Source organism: Ictidomys tridecemlineatus, chromosome 11, assembly GCF_052094955.1.
Source record: "Ictidomys tridecemlineatus isolate mIctTri1 chromosome 11, mIctTri1.hap1, whole genome shotgun sequence".
NCBI classification, from domain to species: domain Eukaryota; kingdom Metazoa; phylum Chordata; class Mammalia; order Rodentia; family Sciuridae; genus Ictidomys; species Ictidomys tridecemlineatus.
Window position 1 is genome coordinate 62,466,039 of NC_135487.1, and position 16,640 is coordinate 62,482,678.

Sequence of the window (16,640 nt, forward strand, 5' to 3'; positions counted from 1 at the left end):
GAGGAATACAGGGCAGGATCAGGGTCAGCCACCCCATACCCAAACTAATAGTAAATTATCTTGCTTGAAATGATCCTGAATATGGCCAGTTTTCACTACTTTCATCATTGTCACTCTGGTGGGCATCTACTACTTTTATCTCTCAACTGATATTGCAATACGCTTGTAACACTCCCGTCCTTTCTTCTCATGATCTATTTTCTCCACAGAGCAGCCACAGTGTCCACTGCTATTATTTCCCTCCAAACCTACTCTGCTCAAATCAAAATGATTTACTTCCTGCAATATCCTGCCATCCATGGGCATTCAGACTCGCCTTTCTGTCTGTGAAGCTCTTCCCCTAGATATTTCCATGGTCCTCACATTTACTCCATTCAGCACTCTTCTCCTATTCCCTCTCCTCACTCTTGTTTCCTTTTTTCTCCATAGCAATTGTACTTAGATAACATTTGTTTGCTGACTGCCTGTTTCCCAGAGAAGAATCTAGCTTCTTGAAAGCAAGAACTTTATTGGCATCTGCAGTTGGCATTTAATAAGTATTTATTGAAAGACAGATTCACAGCTGGGAATACAACTAATAGCTTACTTTGCAAATTGAAGATATTGGAGTTAACAGTGACTTCTGGGACGGGGTTTCTACTCAAGTGGAAGGATGGAGATCTCTTAGATCACATTTTTTACTTTGTTTTCATATTAATGGAGTACATTTAAAATATTTATTTATGGATGCCATTGCCTTTAAACTCTGGCCAAGAAGTTTGATTGTATTAAAATATTCCTTACAATACAGAGAAACAAGGTAATATGTTGTTTGAAGAGTGTGGAGTTTTTTTTTTAATTTTTTTAAAGCTATAGTAATGTATAACTGACATGCACCAAATTGCACACCTTAAGAATGTAAAATTAAATGTTTTGACAAATGTAAATTCATTATACCTCTGTTCAAATCTTGACCATGAAATTTATTAACTGGATGATCTTTAGCTAATCATTTAACTCTCAGGTTCTGTTTATTTACTTGAAAACTGGCAACAACATTGGTTATCTTACTCATAGGTTATTGAAATATAAGTAAGATATATGCAAAGTGCCTGGCAAATAAGAAATATCTAACAACTTATGGTATTTTTAAAACTAAGTAAATAATATCCACAAGCTGATTAAAATATAAAATATATATTTTTGATATTGCTATTCTTTTTGGTAGGGTGAAGACCTTATATGCCTTTCTGGGCAAAAGTAAATATACCAGTCAGATATAAAGCAACGGAGGATCTGTATGGACAACAGGGAGCTGTAGAGTGGCTGCCCAACAATGTAAAGAATATACATTTGAATTTTTTAAAAAGGTATTTAAAAGGGATATGTGACAGATTTGTGATGGTCAGCAATGTGAAGTAAATGTGAAATATACAGGTTTTGGTTTATGCCTTACAAATCTGTTATGGGGAGGAAGATGAATTGGAGGGGACAAGCAGAAAAGCAGAGGACTGAATCAGGAGACTATTGTAGTAATCTATAGGAGGAAGTATGCTAGTTTGGAATAAAATTGATAGCAGAGATCAAGAGAAGTGGATGAATTTGAGATGTAGTTTGGAGGTAGAACAGTTGGCTTTTTTTTTTTTTTTACAAGTCCCTATGCAGAAACAAGTTGAATTTCCTTTTAAAAAATTCTTAGGTCAGTGAACATATATGTTTCCCGATCTCTTACATCAATATCTAGGTTCTTCCTAATATTAGTTTTAGCTAAATTCACTGTCTAAACGCACTGGATCAGTTAACAATCCTTCGCCTCAGGGAGTGGGCACACTGCCAGTTGGGCGGGGCTTGCTGTGTTTCGGTTTCCTTTCCTGAGTCTCCGGAACGTCAAGCTGCCAAAGCTTTTACCCCTCCCATTTTGTGCCTGCTTTGCGTTCTGGACAGAGTAGCAAGCTTCTGCTCCAGTCCTCATACAGACTCTTCAAACAGGTAAATTACTGCCTTACAATTAAACAAAAGTTTTCTTTTTTTCTGATTTCTAAGAATAATTTTTAGAATGAAAAGCTGAGTAATGGTTTTTCTTGCTACTTGCTCACCTTGTGTTTGTTCCTTTCCTGTGTTATGTTAATAAGAAAAACAGATGTGAGCTTTTGGAAGTACATGGATCTATTTTCAATATTTAATGGAAACTATATTGGATTTTTCACCAGATTGAGAAGTATGGCAGTGACGACTTGTTTGACATGGTTGCAAGAAAAGAGACTGCAAAATCATTTTGGAGGAAAGCAGTTTAGCCTTCTTTACAAGGCCAGTGTCCATGAATTCTATTCTAAAAAATTGTTGGAGAAATGCTGTAACCAAGGACCCACAATAACAGTGATTCACAGTGAAAATTATGTTACTGGAGCATATCTGCTAGACAGTCTCCAGGAAGAAAGGGAAGTTCCTGTCATTCTTTTTGCACTTCAAGAGACTGAGATTTCAGAATATAAAATAGGATCACATAGACTAGAGACATTGTTCTATGACATGTATAGTGATCCATTTGGCTTCGTAGTTGATATTAAGAAGCCTCCTGCTGGATTCTGGATAGATCTAGGAAATAAAAGGGTGGCTATGAGCTCAAAAGTAAGTGAAGAACTTGGTCTACCTCAACCTTGTATTACATCCTTTCAGGAATGTGAAGTTTTTCGATGTGAAGGTGGGTTTAATCAGATCATACAATTCTGTGTAAGATTTCTTCTCTTTGTGTTTGTAGGTTTCCAATTGATCTATTTCCTTAAGGAGAAGTGACTTTTTCACTTGTCCCTTTCTCTGGATAGATAGCCCTCAATGAAACTGGCTATAAATTGCTTGCTAACACACAACCATCATTAAAAAGTAAATATGTATATGAAATATACATATATGAGATCTGGTAAATTAACTGGATATATCATGATGTTGGGCATCTTGGATCGGTTACACAAACTTTTTTTATTGAAATACAACTTATAAAAACATGGAGATATATGTGTACATATATATGTATGTATGTATATGTGTGTGTATGTGTGTATATACATGAAGATGTATCCTCTTAAAAAATTTTTAAGTGTACTTCACAGTATTATTAACTATAAGCATTATGCTGTGTAGTAGACCTTTACAACTTAAACAGTTTGCATAATTAAACTATCTTTTGGTCTTCACCTCTCCTTTTTCTCTGTGAGCCCTGACAGCCATAATTCCCAACTTTTATGAATTTGACTATTTTAGATTCCTCATATAAGTGGGATCATGAGTATTTGTCCTGCTATTTGGCTTTTGCTGCACATAATAACTTTCAGGTGCACACGTTGTCACTAATGTCAGGATTTCCTTCTTTTTAAGGTTAAATCATATTCTGTTGTGGGGTATATACCACATTTTAAAACTGATTTGTCCAAGTCCAGTGATGAACATTTAGGTAGCTACTCAGCTGAGTTTTCAAAAAAACAATAATTAATTTAATTACTTTTCCACTAAAGGACATTTAAGTTGTTTCCAGTTTTTGTTGTTGTGAACAATGCTCCTCCTTTACTATCTTTATGCAGTTAACTTTGTGCTCAAAAAAATACTTTTTAATGTTGGCTTTCCAGAAGTGGAGCTTCTGTTTAAGGACTATGCACATTTGCATTTGGACAGTTGTTTTCAAAAGTTTCATTTGTCAATACCATCCCCAATAGTTTTATGAAAATAACAGTTTCCTTGTATCCTTGCTAGTCTTTGATATTATCAAACTTCATTTGCTGATTTGATGGTGAAAGGATGTTTCCTCATTTTCGTATTTGCGTATCCCATTCACTAACAAGTATATGTGCATTGGTCATTTACATTTATTACATGAAATATTTATATCTGCCCATTTAAAGAAGGTATAATGGGGATGCTATTTCTTGAGCATTTGCATGTTCCAAAATAATTGCCTGTGTGATTATACTGGAATGACTGTATGAGAATATATAATTTCTGTATCAAATTTTATTTGGGAGGCTGAGTAATTGTAATATTTCCACTGCACTGATGTTGCAATGGAAAACCTAAGGTCAAATTTATCTATTATTACTTTTTTCCCCTATGAGTGATTCAGTCTTTCTTACTGACTACTCCAAACATTTAATTTTTTAAAAATCTGGTAAATTAACTTGGATATATTATGATGTTGGTCATCTTAGATCAGTTAAATAAACTTTTTATTGAAATACAACATATAAAAAGAAGTACTCAATTGATAAGTATACCAACTGACAAACCTATAAATAAAACTCCCTCTTATAACCACTACTCAGATGAAGAAATAGATTTTACCATTAGGTCAGACCACTCCTTTATGACGTCTTCCATTTATTTTGCCTGAGGCAAACGTTATTCTGTCCATATTAACATTAATTTGTATTTCCTATGCTTTAATGGTAGATATACAGAGCTATACCAGATCATGTGCTCTTCTGTTTCTGGCCCCTTCAGTTGATGGTATATTTGTGAGATTGTGCTAATATAGAGGATTGCATTGAAAAAAATGACTCTTAAAAATCAGATATCTATATATGAAGCTATACTCGTAATTCCAAAGATAATGACAATCAAAAATCTCAAGGAAGAAAGAGTACTGGTATATTCTGTGTCTCTATCTAGATTCTTCCTTTCCAAATTGGACATGAGTTTCTTGGACAAATCAGGCAGGGTTGCAAAGTGAAGATTATGGGTTACCTTATACATGCAAAGGTGGTAAGATTGTGGAACCCATATACACAAGCTTACATGGCACTGTCCAGGAAGGTATGGCCTGTAAATTCGCGAGATCTACATTTATTTACTGTATATAATTCTGTGCCATCCTTTAAGGATACTCAAAATGTGAGTACTCTTCCTTGTAGCAAATATCATTAGTTTATTTACAAGGATGTAAAATTATAAGTATATTTTTAAGGAAATTGGTCTAGGTCATTTGTTTTTTTTTCTTTCCCTAAGAGTACTCCCTAGCACAGTAAGTGAAGGCATAATTTAGCTGCTCTAACTCTCTCTCTGCATAGTGAGTCACCCCTTTTCATGTTTACAAAGTACATTATGATGAAACCATATATGGTTCACACATATGCGTATTTTTAAAGAATGCAAGAATAAAATTATAAGGTTATAGCATATGCTTATGTTCAGCTTCAGTGGATACTAACAAAATATTTTAATGTAGTTGTACCTATTTCTGTTATGACAAATAGTATATGAGAGTTTCTATCTACTTTAAATCTTCTTCAATGCTTTGTATGAACAATTTTAAAACATATACTATTCTGATATGTGCATAGTGGCACAACATTTAGTGAATTTGGCTTTCTTTAGATTACATTAGTAATTTATTTCACATTTTAGAATAATTAATCATCATATTAATAAGTATCCTTTTTCTAGTTTTAAAATTTATCTTTATTAATTATTCATTTTTATATTCCAAAGATTGGTTCACTAATTGTTTCTGTTCCTATGTTCTATTTTCACAACTTTTCTTCTTTCTTATCATTAATAAGATGTGCTTTCATCACAAGGTTGACATAAGGTGTTTGTACTGTGAACTGGTATGTATTTATAATTTTGGTTTTTACATTTCTTTTTGGTTATCATATTTACTTAAGAAAATACTTTGTAAAATACCAAGAAGTTGCTTTTCTGTTTGTCAATAGTTATTCTTTTCTAGTTTTTATAGTCATTGAATGAAATCTATAAATTCTACCCTGGATAATTTAATGAAGTTTACTCTGTTACTTTACATGTGGCCATATAAACAAGGTTTTCACATTCTATTCTTTTTCTATAGTTTAAAAAGGATTGCCGGTATCTTTAAACCTAATCCTTCTGGTTTTAAATCCACAACAAAACAATGTCCCTTTCCCAGAAGCAAAAACCTGTGGGTCTGAAACTCATGGGTCTGAATGAAGTCCTCGGCACACACCTCGACCACTCACTGTTCTTTGATTGCCACATCACTTGTCCTATCTTTTATTCTGCTGGGGGGATATGATATGAAGTTCCTTGAGCTCCAATTGTTGATAGCAGGTTTTGAAGAAAGTCGGATTCCCCCTTGCCGTTTGAGTATCTCTGTACATTATCATCTCAGACCTGTTGGATTTTTTTCAGGGAAAATACCTTGGAGAATTCTCAGTCTTTCCCCTGCATCTACCTTCCTCTAGCTCTAGCTTCAGAATGCACCCCCACCTCTAAGGCCCATGTTAGAATGAATGGTCCACTGTTGATAAGCAATTGGGTGAAGAAAGATCTGAGGACAACAGTCTTCCAGTGCTTATCTTGCCCCTAGCTCTCTTCTTTGCAAACAAGATGATATTAATGAGATTTGCCAGCATTTCCTCTGCCTGCTTTTTACTATACTGCACTATCCTCATGGCAAGGCTATTTGTGCATTTGTCCCTAGTGAATTTGTTCATATTCATTCAGACAATCAATCATTTAACAATTCATAATCTAAGTTATTTTTTCTTTCCTTTAGATTTATTTGACAAAAGAAAGGAAGAAGAAGTCACTGTGTAAGTTAATATTTTTAACAGTATACTATTCTGTTCATGATTTTTGACTTATTTTATGATAGATTCTATCAAAAAATGGCAACTCAAATTATCACAGATAATTTGCAGATTGTCTAGAATAAATTAATTGATTTTATGATTAAATAAATTAATTGATTATATGATTGTGAAACAAGAACAAGAACAACACTGGGTAGAGAGAATAAATTCTAATGTTATTATATACTTTAAAAAATTATTTGATGGAATATCTGTGGTTTTGTTTACTTTGGAGAACTATTGTGAAAGAAATGGTTGGTTTTCAGCTAGAGAAAATCTAGTAATGATGTACAAAGACATGTTAGAAATCCTTAACTTCTATAAACTTCAAATGTAATATAATATTTTTTGAAGATTTTTATTGATTTATCTTCATGTTTAACAGCTGATGTTTATTTCTAAAAATGTATGGTCTTTTAGCTTGAGTCTGAAAAGTTTTATATCTGACTTTAGTTTCAAGTGTTATTTTTGCTTTTCCTTCTTTTATAGTAGAATTTAAAAGAGGTCATTTACATGTCTTTGTGCAAGAAGAAAAACTGCTAATAATAAGACAAATTATACATAGGAAAAGAAATAAATTCTAGGAAAATTCATGGTAAATTCCTGTGATCTAATCTTAGTCATTGTAAAAAAAAAATTGTGTTTAAATAGGCTCAAGAGGACCTTGCTGTTTGCCATGAGTACTTATGAGCCATATAAAGACATGGTTCACCAAATAAGAATTCTGCTGCTGGGTCCAACTGGAGCTGGGAAATCTAGCTTTATCAACTCAGTGAAATCTATTTTTCGAGGCCATGTGACAAATCAGGTGCTGGTGGGCTGTGATGCAACTGGGATTTCTAAGAAGGTTGGTATATTTTAGGCTACCCAACCTTTTCTTCTTTTTTCAAGGCAATTATTTTTGAAAAGGCTTTTGCTGATTAGCTTCATCCCATGTAGATTTTATCACAGTTTACAACAAAAAAACGTACATTTGAAGTTTGTTTATTCCCTTTTTTAGTACAGGACATATCCCATTAAGGATGGGAATGATGGCCAATGCCTGCCCTTTATTCTGTGTGACTCACTGGGGCTGAGTGAGAAGGAAGGCCTGTGTGAGGAAGACATAGTATCCATCTTGAAAGGCCATGTTCCTGACAGATATCAGGTAAGATTAAGCTAATCATTAAGAAATTATAATTGGTTTGTAAAATGTGCATTTTTGCCTGTTATCCATGACATCAGAGCCTGGTTTAACTTAGTGCATCAGCACTCCTCTTTTTAAAATATACTTGTTGTAATTTCTGTGTTCATTTTTGGTGGTGAATTTCACAAAGAATAAAAATATTTCAAGGACTTTCTGTCATGGCTTCATAACAGCCATAAATTCTGTTCAACTTCCCATAAGGTAATTTTTCTTTCATAACAGAAGTCTGAAGTAGGTAGACTGGAGCCAGTGTAGAAGCTTGTAAGTTAAGTAATTTCAGAAATCCTTCTGACCCTTTGAGTATCTCAGCTCCAGGTGCTGAGGATTGAATGGTTGTGTCCTCCACCACCCCAAAGTTCATATGTTAAATGAACTTTTTTACCAAAAAGTCATGGTTTGAAGGTGGGGCTTTAGGAGGCAATCTCTTTTGCTTTCAAGGATAGAAATAGCTGTCTGTGAACCAGAAGAGGAACCTTAATAGTCACCAAATCTTCTGGTACCTCGCTCTTAGATTTCACCATCTCCAAAATTGTGAGGAATAAATATTTGTTATCAAAGCCACCATCATCTGTTCATTTATTCTCTGGTTTGTTTTATTGATATATTTTTCTATTCCTTTAAGATATCATTTTAATTTTCCATATTAATTTTTTAATTACCATAGCAGCCAGTTATTTCTCAATTAATCACTTGATAAGTCACATTTATTATTTATTTATGACTTGTTTTTTTTTTACAATTTATCATATATCCTTTTTGAAGCAAGCTTTCTTGTGTTATGTTTGGTTGTGCTTGATTTGTTATTTTGATTAAAATTTCATTAACATTTTCATGTTCAAAGTTTATTCATATCTTTATATATCCAGTGTTTCTATTCAGAAGCAGAGACTTAATTTTCTGTTCATGTAAATTTATTTCATTCTTTAAAATAGGGTTAACCTGTAGATACTGTTTCAGTTTGCTTTTTTAAAAAGTATACAAATAAATACATAGGGGCATATATCTTTCCTTAAACATAGCCAAAGACCCTTATCACATCTAACATGTTCACTTGTTCCTCATCAAATACTGTTCAATATTCAAATCTCTAAAAGTCTTATAAAAGTATCAGACATGTAAGACTTTTTCTGAAAAATAAATCAAATATATTCCATCCCTTTTAGCCTACATATCCTGTCTTTATATGTTTTATTTTTTCTTAAAATTTGTTTTAAGATATCCGGTTGTAGACTTCTATGCACTCTGTACTCTACTTTTTGTATCCTTCTGTGTGGTTTACACGGTCCTCTGTTTTCTGTATATCCTGACCATTGGTAGTTGAATATGGACATGTATTCTGAATCAGATTCTACTTCATAGATGGCATGAGGACATAAATGTTTTGGGTTTTCTTGCTTCTCTAGTGTTGTTATTTACTTATGTTCAATTTCTATATCCATTTACTAATAAGGACGTAAGAATGGTGATATTCTACTTTTATCATTCCTCATCCTTTCACACATGAAGGAAAAACTTCCCCTCATCTACATATTTTTTGGTTATACAAAAGAAAAGTTTGGAATATGCTTGAATTTTTGTCCACATTATGAACTTTTGAAATAACAAGTTGTTTCTTTAGTATTCAAGGAATCTACTTTCTCTGCACCTTCAAATAATTTCCTCCCCTCTTTCTACAAGTAATCCTGAAAAGTTTACAGTTTACTTCTTTAATATATAAGAAAATTCATATAGATTTGTGCTTCTCCTTTTCTTAGAGAAGTGGTTAGAACACTGTATTTTATGAATATATCAGATTTTTAGTGCTACAAATAGTCCTTGGCGAACAGGCTTGTCTTCTGTCTACATAGTTTTGCATTTTGCTACTTTATCTGTAGGACAGATCCCAGCAGAGCAATTGCTAGTTTAAGAGTAAAGACATCCATTGCATCTTAAAGCATTTCCCTTCCCACTCTCTGCCTGATGATACTACCTTTCTGTGAATTCTTTTCCATCTGTCTTTCCCCACGGTACTTCTTTTATCTACAATACTTTTTCTAGACTAACTCTGCCTTTTTCTAGCCCTCATGTTGTGTGTCCCTTGCTCACAGAAGCCTTATCTGACTAGGCAAAAGGGCAGCCACCTACATACATAATGACGATTTTCTCTACCAAATTGTTACCCTTGTAATATTAGAGATTTGTCTCTTTTGTTCACTGTTTTGTTCACTTGTACAGTGACTGGTACATAGCATATGCTCATAAATATTTGTTGATTCATACATTGTTTTCTTTCTTCCTTACAGTTTAATTCTATGGAACCCATCACATCAAGGCATCGTAACTATATTCATTCCCCATCACTGCAGGACAGAATCCACTGTGTGGCATTTGTGTTTGATGCCAACTCTGTTGAACAACTCTCTGGTGAGATGGTGGCAAAGATCAAGAGAATACGAAGGGAGATGATAAAGTATGGTGAGTCTCAATCCACTTTGCTACTAAGGGTAATTGACTAGACTTTATTGCAGAATGTTTTGGGGGTAGGGCAGGATGAAGGACTTACGTAATCGCAAATTTGAATCTCTCCTGATTCACTGGCATGACCTTTCTATGCCTCAGCTTTTTAATCAATAAAATCAGTACATTTGGGTCCTCCTTCTTTGCTCTTTGCCAATCATGTGTTCAACTCTTCCTTCACTTCAAGCCATGGAGTTTATTTTATTTTTTAATATTTTAGTTGTAGACGGACACAATATCTTTATTTTGATTATTAATTTTTTTATGTGGTGCTGAGTATCGAACCCAGTGCCTTACACATGCCAGGCAAGTGCTCTATCACTGAGCCACAACCCCAGCTCCCAGGCCATGGAGTTTTTAACACTACTTTGTCTTTTGTGGAACTGTCATGGTGCCCATCCTATTCAGGGGATCTTCCTCTACAGTTGATCCTATGTTAGTGTGGGTGCTGGGGTCAGTGGCTGGACAGGAGTTACCTAATTGTGTCTGCGTTACTAAAGAAATCTCTCTTATGACATATACGGAGATACCTATGGCCATAATGGCTAGCTTTACCTAGACCTCAGTGCGCCCTGTCAGGAGTTAGTCCCATTAATCCTTCTTTCTTGATATATTTCCCCAATTAGCTCTCCAGTGAGCTCCTTTTGCTTCTGTTTGCTTATTCTCAAGGTCTGTGCATCTGATGTTTTTCCTACAAGTTATCTGCTACAAGTTATTTACACATCTGCCTTGGAAGGAATTTATAGAAACTTGAGAAGTAACTTAAAGGGTCTGGGATGTGGCTCAGTAGTAGAGTGATTTCCTAAAGTGTGAGGCCCTGAGTTTGATCCCCAGCACCTGACAAAAAAAAAAAAAAAGCAATTTAAAGAAGACCCATGGCCTTGCTATTCACCTCACTGTTCATTACTAACTGTACTTAACAGCAAGAAAAACACAAAGAAGCAGAAAAGTAATCTGTTTTATAGGGAGAGGCAGCAGAAAGGCTTTGGAGAAAGAAAAAAGGAACAGAGAGTTAAAATGCCCCATGCTTGACTTTTCTTGGCTTTATGTGTTTTGAGTGGGAATGAGTCAGTTTTTCACAAATTTGATCAAATTAGAAAAAGGAAATGATGGATTTACCTGCTCACTGAAATTTAAAATCTTGCAATGGTGGTGTATGGAGAGGTGCTTGCTAAAAACTTTTTATTTGTGAAGTTCTGATGCATTCTGTCTCCTTGATGTCTCTTCTCCCCAACATCTTCATTAGAGCCCTTTGGTTTTTTCTCTATAATATGAATTAGTAATATTGTAGCATAAATTTTACTTACCTTTCCCAAGATGTGGTTTTATTTTTATCTTCATTTCTCACCATGGAATGCAATGAAGGGGACTTCCCATGTCAGAGAAATTCCAGATACTGTGAATAATCCAGGAGAACTTTTTTTGAGGGGTGGATGTGGGGGAACTTCCCAAATCTAAAATTGTTCCCTGGGGAACCTATGACCTGTTTGACAGTTAATTAACTTTAAAATACTGATGCTGTGTGTGATGATAAAAACAATATGTGTCTGTTTGACATAGGTGTGGTACATCTGGCTTTGCTCACTCATGTGGATAGCATGGATCTGATTACAGTAGGTGACTTCCCAGACATCTATAGCTGTGTGCCTGTGAAACTCAAGGTAATGAATTATGCTTCATGTAAACATATTTTTTTGGATATGTCACTATGATAACATTACATTTGTATAAAAAACAAAATAGACATATACTGAATTTAAGAAGAATTAAAATAATTTCTTAGATAATTTAGGACTCATTCTCAATTTTTAAAAAATTAAATGTACACAAAGACATATGTGTGTTTATATCTATCTCTATATCTATCTATATAATCTTTACAATGATACTGATTAATAATTCCATTCATTGTAATTTAATTCAATTAAGTCTATTATTGATTACCTAAAGATCAAGCTGGTATGATAGTCTGTAATTAGATTCCAGATAATTACAACAGTTCCCCTGCTCTAAAAAGTTTATCATTTCATAGGTGGGTGAGAGGGTGGGGAAGTAGGATAAGAAAAAATTGACGAAACAATATGATATGATTAAGTATGATAGGTAACATGACATGACTAAAAACAAAGTGCCTTCGAAGTTTAGAGGAGGAAAATGTCACATGGGAAGATTTCACTAATGAAGAGGCACTGGGAAATGGCTTTCAAGGAGAATTATTGTAGGGAATGAAGAGACAAATGGGGGAAAGTCAATATCTTAAGGGAGGAGAAAGCAGCCTGCCTGGAGGCATGGAGTTGCTCAATTTAGTGGAGGACTGGGTCTTTGCAGAGGGAGATAAAATGAGAAAGGAATATTTGCATGAGATAATGTTGCTTAATTTTTGCATTGTGGGGAACCATAGCAATTTTTTGAAAGGGTGGCAATATGTTCAAAGCTAAGCTTCACAGAAACTAATCCGTTTGCCACTGTGGGCAGAATACATTAGAGTCAAAGGGATATGGCAGTGGGGACACCAGTTGCAAAAAGTAATAATAGTTAATATTTATTAAGTACTAAATATGTGATAGTTTTTCTCATTCAGTGCTAATAACAATCCTACGAAATGTATCCTGTCATTACTACATTGTATAGATGAGAAAGAAAAAGGCACACAGAATACAGCATTTCCAATGTTTATTGACAGTGCTAAGAAATGACAGAGCCATACTGTGAACCCAGGCAGTTCGGCTCCAGAGACAAACTAGTCTAAGTCAGAATTAAGCATTAGTCTAGTCAACTCTACATATTCTGAGAATAATTTGTGAAGAGAAACAGGAAAATCATGGACTCTAGTGTATGTGGAAAATACTTCAATTTCATAGAAGTTTCTCTAATAGAAACTATTTGTTTCTAATTTATAATGAATCTATTACATGTATTCTAAATGAAAATTATCAGTGATATTAGAACCTGACAAAATGAAGTTCTTCCAGAAACTACTTTATGGGGTCAGATGTTCAATTTTTTAACAATAGTAAAATTATTGCTAAGCTCCTACTTTTTGTTATTATTTTCATAATTTACATTGCCATATCTGTTTTACTGTGTCAAGTTCCCTGTGTTTTAATTTCTGTATGACAGCTAGAGACAGTCCACAGGAAACTTGGATTTGCTCTTTCTGACATCTTGGTGGTCAGCAATTATGTCTCTGAGTGGGAGCTGAACCCTGTGAAGGATATTCTGATCCTCTCTGCACTGAGACAGATGCTGTGGGCTGCAGATGATTTCTTAGAAGATTTGCCTCTTGAATAAACAGGTAGATGCTTTTGGTGGTGTAGAAGTTTGAAAATATCTACTTGGCTACTTCCTTCCTTCCTGGATCTATTGTATACCTTGCAGTTAGTTCTCTGTCTCCTTGTGAGTATTGCCCTGTGATTAGATTTGCCTTTTAACCCACTAGCTGGTTGCACTGTCCTGCCTCCCCTTTTTACCTCCTTCAATATATTCTGGAGAATTCATACGAATTCTCTTCCTCCCTGTCTTGTTTTAAGATAAAATTTCTGAAATGATCCATTTCTGTCATTCTCACGGTCTGAAAATCCCTTGTTTTATCCTTGGCCTCCTGTCTCAGAATATGTTTCTTTGCTTGGAAAATAGAATTGGATTGGGTAGTTTGACCTGTATGTTACCTGATGGCAGCAACTAATAGAGTCACTTCAAAAGACGTCCTTGACAATAGCTCCCACTATTGAAGGGAATCCAAGTAGTAAGAGACCTGAAACACTAATTAGGCTTGAGTAATGTCAGAGAGAGATTCCAGTAATAATGGATCCAGTGGTGGATATAATGGAAAGGGAATAGTAACTTAAGGGTGTCTTTGGGAAAATGTATCCATAAGGAAGATGCAGCTCTGCCTTTGAGGCAGGCGATAGAACCATCATAATTGCCGGTTTCTATTACCAAAAGTCAGAACCTATGGTTCTCATCCTACTAAAGCAACATAAACCATTCCTGGTTTCCCGAAGGGAATCCCTTAACTGAGAGAAATAATGCATGTTGGAAGCCTAATCTCTCTCACCCTGTTGATGATAAAAAGTTGTTTGAAAAAGGCAAAGTTAAGTCCATACAATGTGTAGAACTGAAGGCAGCATATCTAAGAATGCAGGAAATTTGGATTTTCATCGGGGGTAATGTCTGTATCTTTATGACTCATGCTGTGGTCATTATCTTTGCATTCACTGAAGATAGGATCCACATGATCATATAATTAAAATGCACTGTGAGTGGAATTAGATCATGGAAGTTTACGGGATTCTGTGAAAGACTTCAAATGGAACATATCAGTGACCACCAGATAAAACGTGGTTGTTGTCTCATAAAGGTTAGAATCCAAAGGCTGATGATGCACTTGCCCATTCCTTGGATGCATCTCTTTGTGTACATAAACTGAAAAAGGATGCTCAAGTTATAAATAGTAGGTGGAACCATAGCAGACTCCTTTATAGAAACTGCTAACATGGCAACAACACATCCAGCAGGCTAGCAGAAAGAGAATTTCCGAAAGTAGATTTTGGGTAAGATTCTCTGAAGGAAAAGGCCAGCAGGTAAAATATCTTGAACCTTTAGTGGTTACCTGAGTGACTTCCACTAAGTCCTGATTAGAATAAATGCATGTTAGATGTTGACTTTACTTATGTTTTGCTTATAGCAGTGGCTTAGAACACCATTAAAGATTTGGAACAACATAATGTGAACAAATTTGGTCTTCTATACTATACATCATCATATCAGAATACACATATCCCAGTTGTATATGTACAAAAATGAGCTAAGAGACATAGCATCAAATATACTTAGAACTGGATTGGATCAGCACTGTATCTTATCAGGTGTAATCTGATTATTTGTCCTTTCCTTATGATCTTATACTTATGCATTGAGTACTGAAAATATGTACTTCTAGGTGTGTGTATACTTCATTTTTTCCAGGCCCTACTAATAAGGGAGGAACAATGGTTTGTAGGGCTAGTTGGATTATTGCACCCAAGACAGTATTGATCTTATACTTATGACTTGAATTTTTGGACTATTCTCCCTCATATTTCTCTCTATAGGCAATATGGGCTGTGCTAGCAAGAGAATATGTCTTTTATGTTTATGGTCTCAGATTTGGCCTTATGTGTGTTCTCTTACATCAACCTGCACATAGTATATGTTGTACTGTTACAATCAAAGATGAGACAGAGGTTTTGTTTTATTTTATTCTATATTTCGTTTTATTTTATGTTATTTTATTTCTTGGAAAATCAAATTATAATATTATATCCTCTCCAATTCTATCTTACTCTCAAACAATAGAGAAAGTCTCATACACTAACTTTGCTGACTTGACTCTGCTATTTGGGCTCTTCATCTCCATGGTGTATATGCTTCTAAAGTCAGGTGTTTAGACTCTGGTTATCCAATGCCCCGCTTCCCTCCAGTTTCTTTTCACCATGTAATCCACTAGAAATATTTTGTTTCCTTTTTTCTCAGTGCCCAGAAGTGAATTATCAAGTATGCAAAGAGAAATGTAACTATGTGAATCTTACACAAATTGAAGATTTTGCCGCATCATGGAAGATTAAAACTGAGAAAGGAGAAAACAGGGAAGAGAGAAGTAGCTGAGAGTAAAAGGATGGATTCTATTTATTTCTAGGATTAATAGTATCTGCAAAATCATAGTCTCTGCAATAACTAGGAACAGCAAAATTTTATCATTAATTTGAAAGATAGTCATAATTTTTCTTGGATTTATATTGTAATCTATGAGAAATAAAATATCATTTATATAATCTAGATCTAACTTGAGTATGTGTGATTTTTTTGGAAAAAAGTTTATTTTAATAAGATTTGTCAGCATCTTCTAATCTTTACCTTGTCTTAATTTTGTCTCATTTTATTTATCTATCTATTTATTTATTTGCAGTGCTGAGTATCAAAACTGGTCTTATGTTATCTCATTTATTATGTATTTAATTTTATTCTCTTTGGGTCCCCACTTAATATATACAAATTAATGTTTTATATTTCACCTTAAAATTGTTTCTTGTTTAATATCTGAACCTCTTTTCCAGGATGTGTGGTTAATATAATGAGGGTTACACAACATTAATAATGACAGGGACTATAGTTTGATCACTCTTTATGGCTACTTTAGTTACAAGTGAAAAACTTCAACCTGAAGCATATGAATAAAAACAGAATTGTCAGTCAAACCATAGAAAATTCTGGGATTGAACTGCCTCAGGGATGATGTTTTTTCTCTCTGTATATCTATCTGTCTGTATCTTTGTCTCTTCTCACACGCCCCTTTTCATTCCTCAAGTTTGTGTGTTGCTGTCATTCTCTCAGGCTAGCATTCT

The 16,640-nt window shown here is 34.5% G+C and overlaps 1 protein-coding gene across 2 annotated transcripts; it reads left to right on the forward strand.

The window, feature by feature from the left end:
• The first annotated feature begins 1,842 nt into the window (after positions 1-1,842).
• Positions 1,843-16,074, forward strand: Ifi44 (interferon induced protein 44). 2 transcript variants are annotated; one of them, XM_005330710.5, is made up of 9 exons: positions 1,843-1,968; positions 2,190-2,680; positions 6,500-6,536; positions 7,227-7,422; positions 7,576-7,722; positions 10,044-10,215; positions 11,818-11,918; positions 13,378-13,552; positions 15,772-16,074. In XM_005330710.5, the coding sequence occupies exons 2-8, from the start codon at positions 2,200-2,202 to the stop codon at positions 13,546-13,548; spliced, it is 1,305 nt and encodes a 434-aa protein (XP_005330767.2). In that variant the 5' UTR covers positions 1,843-1,968; positions 2,190-2,199; the 3' UTR covers positions 13,549-13,552; positions 15,772-16,074. The 2 variants fall into 2 exon arrangements, with proteins under 2 accessions (XP_005330767.2, XP_077882673.1); XM_078026547.1 differs by having other exon boundaries at positions 10,107-10,215.
• The last annotated feature ends 566 nt before the right edge of the window (positions 16,075-16,640 follow it).